Source organism: Alosa alosa, chromosome 10 (assembly GCF_017589495.1).
Source record: "Alosa alosa isolate M-15738 ecotype Scorff River chromosome 10, AALO_Geno_1.1, whole genome shotgun sequence".
Lineage (NCBI taxonomy): Eukaryota > Metazoa > Chordata > Actinopteri > Clupeiformes > Clupeidae > Alosa > Alosa alosa.
In genome coordinates, this window is record NC_063198.1 from 20,407,159 (window position 1) to 20,423,861 (window position 16,703).

The window sequence follows — 16,703 nt, forward strand, 5'->3', positions numbered from 1 at the left end:
CTGCTTTGCCCCAGTGGGTAGTCCTTCAGCTGCACTCAACAACCTCATAAGCATGCAGGGTGGGCAGGCGAGAAGTGTTTGCTGGCTACAGCCACCGACTTCCTCAGGGGTGACTTTTCCATTACCCCACCCTTCCCCTGGCCACCCAGACGTCTGCAGAGTGGAATGAGGGCATGTCTGTGACCGAGAGAGAGAGAGAGAGAGAGAGAGAGAGAGAGAGAGAGAGAGACAGAGAGAGAGAGAGAGAAACATGGCCTATCATCATCCTCACCTAAAAAAACGGAGAGCTCAACACCCTTGGAAAAACACCAGATCCCTAACCACAACACTGATAAAGCATGGAGATCTCCCCTGTCCTTCTCACTAACACAGCTCCTGTTCCAGAAGCCTGTACCTAAATAACACAACAATGACTCATGAATAAATTCAGGTCCATTTATTTGGTAGCCTAGTGTGCAGCCCCGCTATGCTATAACTGGACTGTTGTTGCAGCCTGAGAGGTTCCCTGAGGCAAACCCTTCATAAAGCTGGGCTTGGGTACAGGCAGTCTGTGGCTGCTGGACAGCTGGAGATGATCTGATGAAGTCTGGACATGTCTTCCAGAGCACGTCCTCTGTCCTGCTGCGAACTGGACCCAAAGGGACCCAAACATCTGTCATCGGCTAACAGCAGCCAATCACAGCCCGTCTCAAAGTCATCGCCCGAGCGAAGCACTGCTGACGGCTGCTATGGTGATGAGCCGACCGACCTTCATTTGAAGTAACGTAAATAACTCCTCCATTACACATTATTTGCACAGAAAAACGGCACAAAATAAATGTTGATTCTCACAGAAAAAGACATTAAAAAAACTACATCCACATTCACCCACTTGTGCTCACACAAACACAAGCTTGAAGATCAACTAAGGACTGTGAATAGCACACACTTCACACACCCATACACAACTCCCTACAAACAAACATGCTAGAGATGAACAAAAACAAGCTGGCCATAAAAAATCATAGTTGCTAGAGTGCAGAGCCATAACAATGACGTCTCTCCTCCAAAACATGCGTCACAAGATAGCCTACTACTCAAGGACAGTCAGCAGCAGCAGGACCATATTGTGGATGAATCATCCAACTCACACACAACAAATCCCAGCCAGTGCAGTCCAACCAGCTTCTCCTCACTACCTCCAAAGACACAGGTGCTTCTGTAAGGTGGAGGAAGACCAGCCTTAGGGATGGAGGCACAGGGAGATGGAGGGGGATGGGGATGGAGGGGCAGGTGTGTTATGAGTGGGCTACTAGCATCTGTTGCTAGCCCCTTCTCTTGAGGCTCCAGGGGAGGAGTGTGGATTACACATTGCATAGTGGTGCACCTGCCGCTTTGGTTTCATTTTCACACCACTACACACATAATGGGAGGTAATGGAGGGTGCGCAAGGGTCATATGCTGGGAAATGGGGCTGATGCTGAGGCTTGTTCTGCTCAGTGTACAGGGAGGGATGAGAGAGGAAATAAAAAAATATATTTAGAATATAACATATTCTATTATATATAATATTAAAATTCTAGAATTATATGCTGCCCTCTGCCTTTTCACACAGGTCATGTAAAACGTCACGTCTGTCTCTATCGTTTCCTCTCTATCTCTCACCCTCTCTCACTCCACTGTCTCTGTCAGCCCTTTATATACTATGTGTTGTGTCCAAAAAGCCCCACAACAGTGGCAGATCCATTTCCAACAGGGTGGTTTCCATACCCCATATGCCCATTTCCTCATACAGCACGACATTTCCAACTGATTAGGGGTCAGGCTAGGACACATTGGCGCCAGGGTCTATATACACCAAGGGCACCATGCCAACAGATCCTAGGTCAGCCTCCTGGCAGTGAGGATGCCAGCTGGTTGGTTAGCACATGGAGGGGGGAGCTTATGGGCAGCACTGGGGCAAAGCCAGAGGGAGGGCCACGGGATGATGCCCTGTTGTCCCACTTGGAAATGTGCTGGGTCATGCGAGAGAGAGAGAGAGAGAGAGAGAGAGAGAGATCCCATGGAATAGGTGTTGCCAGGCCATATTGTATGTCTCTTGTATTGCATGGAAAAAGACTGATACGGAAAGAAACAGACAGACAGCTAGATGGACAAGGATACACTTTGCCATCAGACCATATAGATCTCAGGGTTGTATGTGAGAACCAAGACTAGTCTCCTGTTTCTGCACAGTGCACACCTTTGGAGAGCAGACAGATGTATATTTTTACTGGAGAGGTTAAGATACTTCATTTCAGTCACTGGGTGTTATCACGCTGAGATTTTCTAACCTTACAGAACACAATGTGATGTCAGGTGTCATGATGAGACGAGCCATGTCGGGGAGTGTGAGACGCTCTAAATGCGAGTGTCTTGTGTTATTCAGGAGAGGAAAAGAGAGAGCGGCTGCCAGAGAAGTCTGTGGAGCCACGGCCTAGTTTACTTAATGATCACTCCACAAAAATATCTATTTACGCTGTGTATTTTTCCGTACTGTCATAAAACTAGGCCTGTATTTCAAATGTGGTTTGGGCCTTCAAGAGATGCCATGAAAGCTTGGCAGAACCAGACACATATTCCCTTTGTGAATGTTATCCTGTAAAATAAAAAATTGAGGCTAGTGAAACTAGGCCCTTCATTCAACAGTTGACATGAAAGTCTGAAGTGTAGACGGTGGCTATGCAGCCCACCGGTGAGAGTACTGTGTTCCTCTCTCTCAGCGCTCTGTGTGGGTCTGAGACCCATGAGTGTCCCTCCTCATATCCACCTACTCACCCTGATGGCTTATCCACCCCGCAGAAGGCCTGGATGACCAGGGGAAGCTCATACTTGATGATGTACAGGTAGCTGGACATGGCTGAGAGAGGAGAGGAGAGGGGAGGGGCGAGAGAGGAGAGAGAGGAGAGAGAGAGAGGAGAGGGCAGGAGAAGAGAGGAGTGGAAGTGTTGCAGATTAATATTCTAATAACGTGCTGATTCATTTCTTTTCCTTATTCAACATACAAATACAACATACATAAACATATCACTATGTGAAGATGCTGACTACATCTTCCCTGTTTTAGGACACTGTTTTAATTGAATGTGCTTTTGCACATGGCCTGTCAGACTATTAATTGTTAATTGTCTGCAGGTGGGGTAATGGGTTGATTGGGCGACACCCACTCTGGTGCCTTACAAAAGGTCCAGGATTTTGGTGTGTGGAGGCAGACCGATGTAGATGTGCAAGTTGATATGTAACAGCCATTTTAAAACAGTTTGTTAAATTTAAAAAGACTGTTTTCTACAAACAAATAGCTGGACAGTGTTTAATCTTTTAAAAATGCAAGATGGTGGACATATTTTTCACACACTATATACAGTGCATGCAACTGACCTGTCCACAAAAGGCAAAAAAAGGCTAAACTTAGCAGCACACCATACAGATCTCTTCATACAATTTGAATTCACGGTAATCTGGGACATGGACCCTGAATTGGGAGAACACCATTATCCAGGAAGCAAACGTCATCAAAACTAATAGCTGGCATTAAAATGTGATGCTAAAAATAACCTATTTGCGAGCACACACACACACACACACACATATGTCCATTTTATCAGTATGGTATTAATCTTTGAGACATTTTAATATACCAGTGTGTTTTCATCCAAACAGGAAACAAAGGGAGAGAGAAATAGGCCGTTCGCCACATAATCTCTTCATGTTGCCTTGGCACTGGGATTTCTCTTTCTTTTAATAACCCAGTAATACACAGAATCTTACATAATCTCAGCCTAGATTCTAGTGTGTACAGGAGGAATGACTGAGATTAGGAGAGCCCAGATTCAGTGCATTAAACACTACACACCCACATAGTCCCTTACACTGCCTCTCTCTCTCTATCTCTATCTCTCTCTCTCTCTCTCTCTCTCTCTCTCACACACACACACACACAGAAATAGTCAAATATGCACGCACATACACACATTTATGCAAACATGCATGCATATACACATGCATATACAGTATACACACACTCACTGTGTGTGTGTGTGTGTGTGTGTGTGTGTGTGTGTGTGAGTGTTTGTGTGTGAATGTGTGTGTGTGTGTGTGTGTGTGTGTGTGTGTGTGTGTGTGTGTGTGTGTGTTTGTGTGTGCGTGTGTGAGTGTGTGCGTATGTAACTATATATATAAACACACATGAACTCAAACACAAACATGAATAAAAACACGCACAGATGCACACACACACACACACACACACACACACACACACTGCTTAATGAGCAGCTGGCTTAACCTGCCTAAACTCTGTACTCCCCCTCCCCTCACACCTCTCACGCTTTAACTGGAGGAGGAGAGCAGGAGAGGGGGAGAAAGAGAGAGAGAGCGAGAGAGAGAGAGAGAGCAAGAGAGAGAGCAAGACAGCGAGGGGGAGGCAGATAGGAAAGGACAGTGACAGATAGAGCAAGGCCTGGGGGCGAGAGAGTACAGGAGAGCAGGGGAAAGAGAAAAAGAGAGAGAGAGAGAAATGAGAGAGCAAGAGAGACAAAGGTAGAATTGCAGAAGGACAACCAGAGCGAATAGGCGAGGATCTTTTGATGAAATGAATTATGGCGAGCAGCGTGACTGCAGACAAACTGAGAGAAGGGTGTGAACGTGTGAAACAGGGGGAGACCGAGGGAGAGACACAGAGATGAACAGAAGAAAAGGAGACAAAGATGAAAGGATGGAATGGAAGAGAGAGAACATAGATGAACCTGAGGTGAAATAATATCTTATGTAACACGTATCACGGGTCACATGGAAGCATTGTAAGTAACAGAAAATAATGACCCCATAGCCTCTCCCACTTAGACCTCCTACACATTTGTCATTTCGCATCACTTGGCCAAACAGCAGCTGGTGGCTTGGAGGATTACAGGCCACCAGAAGCATAGTGTGTACATATCAGTGATGAGGGAAGACAACGACTTCAGGACTTAAAGCTGAAGCTATTTCTGTAGTCTAGAATAAAGCCTAGAATGGAACGCTTGATTGAACCATATCCACATCCCCTTTATGATACTGAACTGGTTGTGTTGCTGACCATGCCAAAGTCATTATATTCACCAAAGGTCACCGTGGAGATGTCTGTTTAAGATGACTAGTTATTACAGTAATGCATGAGAACAGATTACTCACCTCCAATATTCTGCAGGGTGATTGCAATGCCGGCAGCCATTTTTCCTGGTGTCCCGAAAGCTCGGTAACCCAGCTGTTCATATGCTCTGATGCCTAGGGTGTGAAACAGAGCCAGATCAATACAGACAGTTCTGAGTCTGTGTCTACCAGTGTGGGTGTGTGTGTGTGTGTGTGTGTGTGTGTGTGTGTGTGTGTGAGAGAGAGAGAGAGAGAGAGAGAGAAAGTGAGTGAGTGAGTGAGTGAGTGAGTGAGTGAGTGAGTGAGTGAGTGTGTGTGTGTGTGTGTGTGTGTGTGTGTGTGTGTGTGTGTGTGTGTGTGTGTGTGTAACTGTATCTTACATGGACAGGGACACATTCTCGTATCAAGCAAGCAAAGCTCCAAAGGCTAAATCAGATACTATCAGAAATTATGCTACCATTTACATAGTCTATCATCTATTATAGTCTACATGCAGTGGAGCAAAGAAAATAAATAATTTGTTTACACAGACATTAGGCATGAAGCTCTGAAGAGATTTATGCCGCTCATAAGGAAAGGCTTGGAGCAAACGCTGATAAATGACATAAAAGTACATGACACGCCAATGTGCCCATGTATGACCATCGGTCTAACTTTGAGCACGCAATTAGCAGCTCTGGCGTAGTCAGTCACGAGCTGGCCAATTAGTGGCTGTCTCCACAAAGGAGAAAGCAGGCAGTCTGTCTGTCTGTTTGAGCCTGGGGTGTGATTGTGAAGAGAGGAATAGAGAGAGAGAAAGAGAGCGAGAGAAAGAGAGAGAACAAGAAAGAGGGAGAGAGAAGGAGAACACAGGCAATGCTGCAAGAGAGAGAGGGTATGGGGGTGTCAGCTTTATTAACACGACTGCTTTTTGAGGCAAGCTTTTTCCCATGATCCTTTTCTTCCAGCTGCAGGGGCCTAACTTACCCACAATGCCTGAGGACTTGAGCAGCAAGTGGATGGAGTAGGAGGAGAGGCCTGCCACTGCCGTTAGCAGGAACCTACAAAGAGAGAGAAAACAACAACAACAACAGCCATGATCAGCCATGAATCTCACATGGCCCCACATGCTCCTATTGAATTAAGCTGCTGCAGGATAATCAATGACAATGACATCCCACAATCACCCTCTTGATCTGTTATTGATGCTAACTGATTCCATTCTAAGCATGCATCTCTAAAAGGCATATGTAATCTCAGTTCCAAATATGGTATTGGTATTTAAAGTTGAGGCCTACTGTATAATACACTGTGATTGACAAATAATGAATATCGACATATTATGGAGGTGACAGTGTTTAAATGTGCTAACACATTGTTATTGCTGCATGCACAACATGAGTTAGTAGTCAAACTTCAGTCATAATTCTGTTTTAATATAGAAGCTAACTATTGTTTGATGAACCTGGTAAAATGCAAAAAAGTCATCTGTGAACTTATACTTAGATATTATAATGGGAAGTACCTCTTAACAGCTGAAATGACACATTACTGGATAGTGTTTCTTTTTCTTTCTGTACTTATTACAGCTGGAGACACAAACTTGATAGAAGAAGTGTGCAGCTGCAGAAAATTAATACCAAAACGCTATTTCCCTCTCCCTCTCTCTCTCTCTCTCTCTCTGTTATCCTGTCTTTCCTATGAGGTCACATACATGCACCCCAGTGTGAGCTACTTCACCTCCAGTGGGCTCATGCTGGCTTCTGAGAAAAGAGGGAAAAAAGAAGACATCTTGACATTAACACAAGAGCTTTTTAATTTTTTTAATTTGTGGCCTCGTCTTTAGCGCGGAAGAGGGGAGGAGAGGCCAGTGCCTTAACTAAGAGGAAAACTACTGGCGAGCGGTCGTGAGAGGAAGCCGCAGATATCCCCGAAAATACAACCTCTGCCTCCAGCTGCCAACATCTGGACAAACACACTAATCTGGTCTGCTACAAGGAAATTCGATCTTAACCCCCCACCCACACACACACACACACCACCACCACCACCACTTACACACACACACACACACACACACACACACACACACACACACACCACCACCACTCACACACACACACACACACACACACACACATTCACACACACACACACACACACACACACACACACACACACACACACACACACACACACAGACACAGAGAGTGGGAAAAAGGGAGCTGTATTTATTTCATTTATTTTCCTCCAACTCTGTCTCTCATTTATCTTGGCAACAAACGCGCTGGGACGGTTTCCATGGTCAAACACGACTTTCACCTCGGTTTCAACTGTTGCTCCGTCTCCCACTTTTCCTATCTTTTTTTTGACAGTAATGCCCAGTTTGGGCCTGGCTAAGTCAGCTGACGCTATGTGGAGGGGGGGCGGAATATAGGACAGGTCGTCTGATTCATGTGGGCGCAGACTGGTGCGCCCTGCCGCGACCCAGTGAGTCTAAACGCCCCGGCCCGCTCTTGGCATCCGGAGCCAGGAGGAGCTCCGCACAATCACCCCCACAAATATCACGGCCACAAAAGAGCACCGCCGACGTCTGGAGAGTGTAGATGTGACCTCAATCCCCCACTGACACCCTTCTTCTATCCTTCCTCTGCTCTTCGAGAGAGAGAGCGAGAGAGAGAGAGCAAGAGAGAGAGAGAAAGCGAGAGAGAGAGAGAAAGAGAGAAAGCGAGAGAGAGCGGGCAAGACAGAGACAGACAGAGGGCACACTGGTAGCAGACTGATGCCCCGTTAACGTCATGCACTCTTTTCTCTCTGACGTCTCCAGTCAGGCTCTCATGGCAGGGTGTCCTGACTTCACCCCACCCTGGCCTCGACACCGTGGCGCGGGACACAACCACTCATCTTGTCTCCACTCCCTGTCCCTACCATCAGAGTGGAAAGGGAATAACAAGACGGAGGTCTTAGCAACGGTAGTCACCCTCACAAGATTTTAAGACCACATACAGTATCAAACCCATTGCTCACCTTAATCTAACATCATCTCCTCCTCGTCATCATTACACTGTGTCATACAGACATCCTCTTCCTTTGAGAGACAGACATCTGATTATGATACCTTGATCTTTGTGTATCTATCTTGTGTATCTATCTTTGCCCAAACTAATAACCGCCAACAATCTCTAAATGTTACAATATAATGCTACAATATAAGGCTACAGTAACTTTCTACATTTACTCACTCATTCATTCAAGCCAAAGATTTTATTCAAATGTAATGTAACCTCTTCCTCTTCTTCTTCTTAAAGTTCAACTACAAAATACTGCCCTCGTGATGTTTGTGTCATGGAGCATAATGAGAGCAGTTTTAGTGTTAAATGGCTGCTAAATAATCCCGATCACCTCCTCTCTCCCTCTTACATCACTCTGTCGCAACGAACTGCTGACACATAGCTACATCACGCCTACATTTGCTATACCTCCAAAACATCCCCCGAGGCTTCATTAGGCCCAAGTGAGGGGCGTTTGCCACTATGGACAACCAGTCGGCTTTGTTGCCTTTCAGCCTTTCAGCCCTCGAGGCCAGAGAGAGAAAAGCTTAGCCTGGATATCATGGCTTTCTGGCACATGGGCTGTGTCACAAGGCGCTCAGAGTAGGCGCTTAGAAGAAAAAGGAAAAACAAAGAGAGAGAGAAAGAAGTGGAAGAAATGTAAGATTCTTTGCTTGTTTTCTCTATTTTTGTTTCATTCATTCTTGTCAATGCTGTGTGTGGAGGCGGGGTGAGCTTGCTGCTATGTAGGGCCTCTGTCCCCTCTGGGTGATGGTGGCTAGGGCTCAGGCAGACAGGGCAACATCAAAACATCTGTATCTATCCTACTTAGCATATAATTTACCTATTTCATTTGCTAATGTAGTGATGTCCCATTTCACACTCTGCACAGTCAAATCATTATACTTACTCATATGCAGTAAAGTTATAACCTTACATTATATTTACATTATATTAACTTTCAAAAACCTGTAAGGTGACGTTCTCAAATCAGCTTTCAGCTATCAGCTGTATCAACCGTAACACAATGCTAGCCTTTACCTCACACCAACCTAGGCCACGTGGACTTCACTGTCAGAAAGGGGTCAGCAGATAAACACAATGAATCTGTGGGCATGAAACTGATACAAAGGCCGTCACTGGCGAGTGAATATCTTACTGATGCCATGCTAACTCCACGCTGTACTGTACCACAGACCTACATATATGGAAGGCCATGTTTTGTGGTGGGAGGAAATGAGCGTGTGGCTCAGGCTGTGTGGCTGGGTTGCACTGTCAGATGTGGGAGGAAAGCCCCGGAGTTCATCTCAGTCTCTGGACAGAGGGAGAAGTCACTGCTTTGGGTCCAACGGGTTCAACCGTCACAGACATCTTTGGAAGTCCAGTCACACTAAACGGCTCAAAACTTTTTTTTTTTCCACTTTGAAAATCCTCATGGGGTTTCTTCAGATTAAAAGCTTACATTTTGTATGTAGCGAGGGAATGTTATTTGTGATCGTATTTTTACATTTTCAAAGACATTCTTAAGACATAGTGCGTAGAATGGCAGATTAAAAACCATTAGCCCTATTTTACTGCAAATTGGCAGAAACAATTCTGCTTGTCACTTACAGTGAACAAATGACCAGGAGTCCTGGAGCAACTCTGCCTGCCCGAACACAACCCTGGCATGAGCATAACAATCCCAAACCCTACCTTCCTTCTCACACCTCTTGTGTAATAGTCATGAAGGTCATTTTGTAAACAAATCCCTCGGCTAATCTAACATTTCTAATAACAGCAGCATTACCATGGCTTACACCACACAAAACAATGTCACAGAGTCACATTACTCAGGGCCGGGTCACCTCGTTACCTTTATACCAATACGGTCGCTCTTTTTTTTATAGAGGCAGTAGTTGACGGCCTTGAAAAATAAGCAAGAGTATAGAGCAGGGGTGGCCAAACTTTTTGGCTCAAGGGCCACATAGGGTTTTGAAAATTGGCCGGCGGGCCGCAGTTTGCCCACGCCTGGTATAGAGTGATGTGATGTATTATACACAAGACCATTTTAATTTTTTTTAAGTAGGCCTGTGTGCTTTGGTGGTATGAGAAACATGAGCATAGGAAACCCAGCTGCTTGGAACAGACACAGAATGCAAAGGGAGTAAAAGGTGGTTCTCCTCACCTTGTCATATGTTACATGAATGAAATGGAGGTAAATGATATGTTGTGGCTAAGTGTCCACTGTCCAGCACTCTAATGGAAATGTATTTTATGAAAGTGGACATCACACCCTATATCTGGCCATACAACATGCACTCAAAATAGTCCTCTGAATAGATGGTCTCTAAAGGCCATTATAGCTTTCAGCAAAAATGTTCATCCAGCCCCAGGATTTTGCCATCAGGCAACACTTCAAATGTATTAAAGTGTCATACCTCATACAATGTCAAATACTTCTGGCAGCTCATAGTCAGTTGTTTAAAGACATATAGAGCAAAAGCCCTCAAATTCCATTTATACCACCCTATTCCCAGGCATACTGCAGCCTATGTTTGATTAATATGCTTTCTCGGAATCCAGGCTCCCACAACGGCAGGGTTCACATCACAACGGTAAAACAAGCTGTGAGCCTACGCAGACACAACCTTTGGTTCCCAGATATTCAGACTTTCCCACCGCCTCTCTTCCAGCATGTTCCATGTTTGCCTCCGCTATGATCGCCTTCGACCCTGCTGTGAAAGAGGGCGAACGCGACAGTCTGCCACCTAAATAATTAACTTTATCACAGCTCCGTGGCAACTCTAAATCCAAAGCTTATTTCTTATGTAACTTCCTCGCTGGGCTGAACCACCAAACTACAAAATAATTGCATCGTCTTGCTGCTGTGACTACAGATGATGTTGAGACATAATTGTGCACAACACACACAACAACAAACCCCTGTGTGTAAACTCATCCATGCATGATCTTCCATTATACATACCCAGCCTAACACTAAGTAAAAAGTGGCTAACTCACACACATCCATCATAGTAATAGAACCACTACAGCACCAAAGTCATTGTATTACCATATTAATGAGACACCTTGACTAACATTAAGGTCTCCTTAAGCTTTGCGTCTCTTGAGGGCTACAGACTGATTAGTTCTCATCTACGACTGAAGCACACTAGGGAGAGCGTGCAACCTCATCAGTAGGCTACTTGCTCTGACACCATGATGCTCAACAATGACTCATTTTTATTTATGTGTCATAAATGAACATCTTGTTTGCTTAATTAAGGGAAGAACATAAGAACATGCAGGGGGCTTATTCCTCTCGGTTGCTTAAAACGAATTACCGGTAAATTAAAAAATATATTATTTCTGTTGCATTCAAGGAGTGAGTGCTGTGGGGAATTTACTCATGAGGAATATGTTTCTGCTTGAAGACAACTTAGGCGTGAGTGAATTAAACAAGCCCTGATGTTAAATTAGGATGCATGATGATGTCTCTTATTGTCGTTAGAGATTATGTTCCAAACCTATTAGTCTACAATCTTATTAATTCTCATCATCAATATCAAAACAAGTGTCTGTAAAATATGCTTGCATTGTGACTCACAAAAACAAGACGATGCCAGTGTTGGCCATGGCGTATGCCAATCCCAGAATTCCACTGCCCATAATGGCATTTCCCAGGTTGAACACGGACATTCCAAAGGAGGTCTTCCCCTCGAACTGAGGAAAAGAAAAATTATTTACATTTTAGAGACAGATTCACAACAGAGAATGTGAGTGATAAGCAGGGATAAAAAGAAACGCCTAGCGGGAATAGCCTCATATACAACATTTCTATTATTGCTGTGTACTTACATCTGTGAAGCGTGGAGTTTTTTTGTCATCCACAGGAGACAAAAACTCATGGCTTTCTGCCAGATTTGCCTCAGTATCCTCAGTTCTGTTGGTGCTAGGGAGACAACAGAGAGACAGAACAACAGTCATGACAAAGCACAGTGCAAGGTGGAACGATTTAAGGAACAAAGCACACAGACTCCCTGAATGGCCCTCTTGACTTGAATTGTGAACTTCTGTCTACATGAAAATGAGTCATTATAGGCCAAGCTCGTTGTCATTTCAACAAAAATGTTTACGACTATGAAAGTTTTTCTAAGTATTACTTACGTGTCATTCTGAGTGCTATTAGGTGCATTTTCCCTACAAGGCAATCCGAATCCAGAGAGCACACAAAGAGTAATGAGGAATATTGAGTCATAATAGGGAAGGAATGAGTAGGGCAATTTTTGACACATTTAAGATGGGATGCAAATTATGGCGTAGACCTTAATTATAAAAAAAAGTATACTGAGCAGTGTCACTCACTTAGTACTCTCTGTACAATTGGGGACAGCGTCCCTTTAAATTCATCCAGCAGAAAGTGAAGCATTAGGGGCAAGAGATTATATCAACACAGAGAAGACGAGGGAACATAAACATGTGTTATAATCAGAATATTCGGTGGTGCACAACTGACAGATGTTTGGGGATGTATTGGCGATGCCATGGGAATTGTTAAAGGCTACTATAACATAAGGAAAGATGGAGAACACAGAGACACTCACACACCAATATGGAGATATTTAGACAAAAACACATTTTAATACTTTTATTTATATCATGTTGGAATACACAGCAAGGATTACAGGACCAGGCATGGATGGACGTGTGTTACATCTTTGTACAGACACACATACACACAAACGCACATTGCAAATCAATGCTGGAACATGCGTCACCTAAAAACAGACCCTGACTTACGTTGTGCTTTCTGTGCTATTGGGAACGGTTTCCCTGCAAGACGAGCAGAGAATATCCCAGATCCAGTATCCAGTGAGTGCATAAGGAGGAAGGCAATACAAACACATCCTCAGTAACTACATAGGAAAGAACATAATAATGCCACTGTCTATATATGGTATTTGTCTAATAACAGCAGCATGTGGAATTTTTGATACTTTTTGATGGGTTCTAGTGAGGTCTGTTTTTTCTTCTTCTGGTATTCCTAGGATATCAGTAGCAGTTCATATTTCCTGAGTCTCCCCTTCACCAACATGACTTACGTGGCAGTTTGTGCAGCACTAGGTGCAGTTTCCCTGCAAGTCGATGCAGAGAGAGAGGATCCAGCATCCAGTGGGAGCACGAGAGATAAGAACACAATAGAAACCATTCCTTAGAGACTACAGGGGTGAGACAAGGACATTTCTCACCTCATTTAGGGACCTTGTGTGAGAACAAAAGTTGCTGACATTGAGGAATGGACTATTCACTATATATGACAATGGATAACAAAAGGTAGCAGAACTGGACAAAGCTACGCACACAATAGAGCTGATGTGATACACATTCATGGCCACAGGCTTGCATGTAATATACTGACATATGCATTGTCTGTTTAAACATATCGGAGTCATTTACCTGTGATGAAACACTGCCTTAACTATTAGAGCAACTTACGTTGAGTTTTGGGTACAGCTGGATACAGTTTCTCTGGAAAGCGATACAGAGAGAGAGCCCAGCAGTCCAACGAGAGCAAAAGAAATAAAATATAAAACAGAAGCCAGGCCTTAGCACAGTGAAGCAAAAAAGTCTGTTGACGACTACGTCCCACTTTAGAGGACAAGCAAATGTAGTTCACAGATTTCTGGGTACCAATCATTCACATGCAGTTGGAAAGGTCGGGGCAGGGTGAGGGCAACATTTGGATAGAGGACATAACCAGGGCAGTTACCATGGCACAGAGTGTGCATAACACTCACTGGAACACAAGCGCATGCATGCACGCCCACTCACACTTACAAACACACAAGCATCTCTCTCTCTCCCTCTCTCTCTCTCTCTCTCTAGCTCTCTCTCTCTCTCTCTCCTTGTGATATATACACACATACATCCATTCACACCAAGTCAGATACATACACATACAGTTATATGCTCAGGTTTGTGTCGCATTATCAACAAGGTGCATAGCGTGTGCTCTGCCACATAACTAGTGATTGCGTGTATCCCACTAGCAGTGACATTCGCAGCATGGGCATCATATCAGAAGTTCACCTTATGAAGATGGCATGACTGTAAGATCTTACGCTAGCTGAAAGACAGCATAAACAAATGCTTACTTGAATTAACGCTGGACACCCCATCTAAGAAAACATCTTACATCTTATTCCTCTTATTTTATGTGTGTGTGTCTCCAATTGCATTGTGTCCTTATAAGTCATCATCATGTTTCAGGTCCTCAGATTGGTACCGTATATAAATGTGTGCACTCACTGTGCGGAGTTGTCGACTGGTGATTTGGCAGAAGAGGTCGTCCCCTCCGCTGTCTCATGTCCCTTGCCATTGGGAATGGTGTTCATCTCGGATGGAGCAGCTTCCATGGTTGCAGACGGACTCGCCCAATGATCCCTCTCTGAGTGTGTGAAGTCCTGGTGACTGGCCTCCTCTCTCCTCTAAGGTGTCTGAAAACACACACACACACACACACACACACACACACACACACACACACACACACACACACACACACACACACAAACACATACACAAATCCATTACTCCATCATATGTGCATGTGAGAGAGGCAAGGCTGTGTGTGTTTCTGTCTGTATGTATGTTTCCGTGTGGCCAGTCCTGTAAATTTGCATTGGTGAGCAAAAGAGCATTATCTGTTTTCAAGTGTGTTCATTGGAGACAACAACCATATGTGCACCTATGTTCCTGCACAAATATATCAAGACAACATCTTGGGTATGCAAACGTGTATGTACTGTACATGTTTTCTCAAACTGACATGGCTTTGCATTTTTGGTTTCCACGTGTTCACATGCATGCCTTCTTGTCTACACTGTAGTTACTGTTGCCAAAAATAGCCACCACACGTCTCATGGCAATCTGCGCATTGCACTTTAAGTCAGATTTTTCCACCATCCTTTCCAACACCACAGGGGATCCCAGTAGAGCACCTAGCTACTTCCTCTTTAACATGTGAAGACGGGAGAGTCAAGACAGTGAGGTAACAGGCTTGGACAGATGGGTGAGGACTGAGGAGCCTTGCTGACAGCCTCTGGGAATCATGTCTCTATCTCGCAAGCACGCTGTGAGTGTGTGTGAGTGTGTGTGTGTGTGTGGGGGTGATAGATGAAGGCAAGGCTGCCTACAGTCACACACAGACACACCAGCCACCGTACAGCATCAGGGGGAGGAGGAGGACGGCGCCGCCATTAAAGGCAGGAGTCAGAACTCTTAATCACAGATCAAGAGAGGGCTTTTCATGCACCCCTGTCCCCCTCTGTCCCCTTTAAAACCTGTTATTGAGACATCAGTTCACCCACACATCCGAATGACACGTATTTATCTGCTGCTTCCTCTCCCAGTGGGGGCGAGTGTGTGTGTGTGTGTGTGTGTGTGTGTGTGTGTGTGAAAGAGAGATAGATAGATAGAGATTGAGAGAGAGAAATAACGTGTCGTGTGTATGTTTGTGTGTGTGTGTGTGAGAGAGAGAGAAAAAGAGAGAGAGAGAAAGTGTGTGTGTTTGTGTGTGTGTGTGTGTGTATGCATGCATGTGCTTGTGTGTGTTTGTGTATACGTCTGTTTGCATATGTGTGTGTGTGTGTGTGTGTATTCATGATGACACATGAGGGTAGGGGTGCCTTTTGTGGGGGCCTCTTGGGCCCCTCGGTGGCAGGCTCCCTGTAGTTTCCCTTCACAGATGACTGAGGGGTTTTAAGCTGAGGCTCTGAAAGGCCCTGCTGCCATATACGTTTCCAGGTTTCCGTCTGACAGGGGGTCCCCCCCATCGCCCTGCACGGCCCTCCACTCTGAAAAGAGCCCCAGCGCAAATTTCTCATCAACTATTCAGACTAAACAGGGAAAGTGAGAGAGAGAGAGAGAGGCAGAGAGAGAGAGGCAGAGAGAGAGAGAGAGAGAGAAGGAAGAGAGGGGGGCTTCATCTACACAACACACCAACGAAGCCCCATTCAGCAAGATGAAAGCATGCTGCAGAACCAGCTATGACCAGCCTAGAACCAGTTCTGCCTCCCTTTGTTGCCTGCGTTTTTTTCTCCTTCGAGTTCCTTTTCCACTTTCCTTTTCTTCAATTAGGAGAGGCTTAGCATAACTCCCGTAACCTCCTCACAAACACTCCAGACCTCGAGCTTTTTGGCCCAAATCGCACACCGTCCTTCCTCTAAAACGCCTCCCTTCCTCCTCCTCTTCCACAACCACACACATTTAACACACATTTCTTTTTGCTACAAATACCATGAACCACATTCATTAAAGAGCGTAGCAAGAGTGAATGAACAAGTAAATTAATTTAGAGTAAGCTACGCAGCGGCCCAGCCCCCCTGGCTTTGACTGGGCAGCCTCACACCAACGTTTCCTCCGGCCCACGATGCCGTGCCTCAGTGTCCAGGGCCAGGGCTCTCGGCTGGGGCTGGCGAAAGCCGGGCAACGTGGCCGGGCAGCAAAACATGGCACACAATGCCACATGTTGTGCAGTTTCCTGGG

The 16,703-nt window shown here is 45.0% G+C and overlaps 1 protein-coding gene across 4 annotated transcripts in view; it reads right to left on the bottom strand.

Annotated features, from left to right (window-relative positions):
* The window catches only part of LOC125301962 (sodium-coupled neutral amino acid transporter 3-like), a 51,673-nt gene that overhangs the window by 17,598 nt on the left and 17,372 nt on the right, over positions 1 to 16,703 (bottom strand). Inside the window, exons 2-12 of one of the 4 annotated variants that reach the window (XM_048254858.1) lie at positions 14,466 to 14,653; positions 13,653 to 13,685; positions 13,259 to 13,291; positions 12,957 to 12,989; positions 12,522 to 12,554; positions 12,324 to 12,356; positions 12,015 to 12,108; positions 11,764 to 11,879; positions 6,112 to 6,185; positions 5,188 to 5,280; positions 2,797 to 2,878 (exon numbers count right to left, since the gene is read on the bottom strand). In XM_048254858.1, the coding sequence (XP_048110815.1) occupies positions 2,797 to 2,878; positions 5,188 to 5,280; positions 6,112 to 6,185; positions 11,764 to 11,879; positions 12,015 to 12,108; positions 12,324 to 12,356; positions 12,522 to 12,554; positions 12,957 to 12,989; positions 13,259 to 13,291; positions 13,653 to 13,685; positions 14,466 to 14,572 (731 nt within the window). In that variant the 5' untranslated portion in view covers positions 14,573 to 14,653. The remainder of the gene's footprint in view (positions 1 to 2,796; positions 2,879 to 5,187; positions 5,281 to 6,111; positions 6,186 to 11,763; positions 11,880 to 12,014; positions 12,109 to 12,323; positions 12,357 to 12,521; positions 12,555 to 12,956; positions 12,990 to 13,258; positions 13,292 to 13,652; positions 13,686 to 14,465; positions 14,654 to 16,703) is intronic. The other 3 variants (XM_048254860.1, XM_048254861.1, XM_048254862.1) reach the window with 3 other exon arrangements.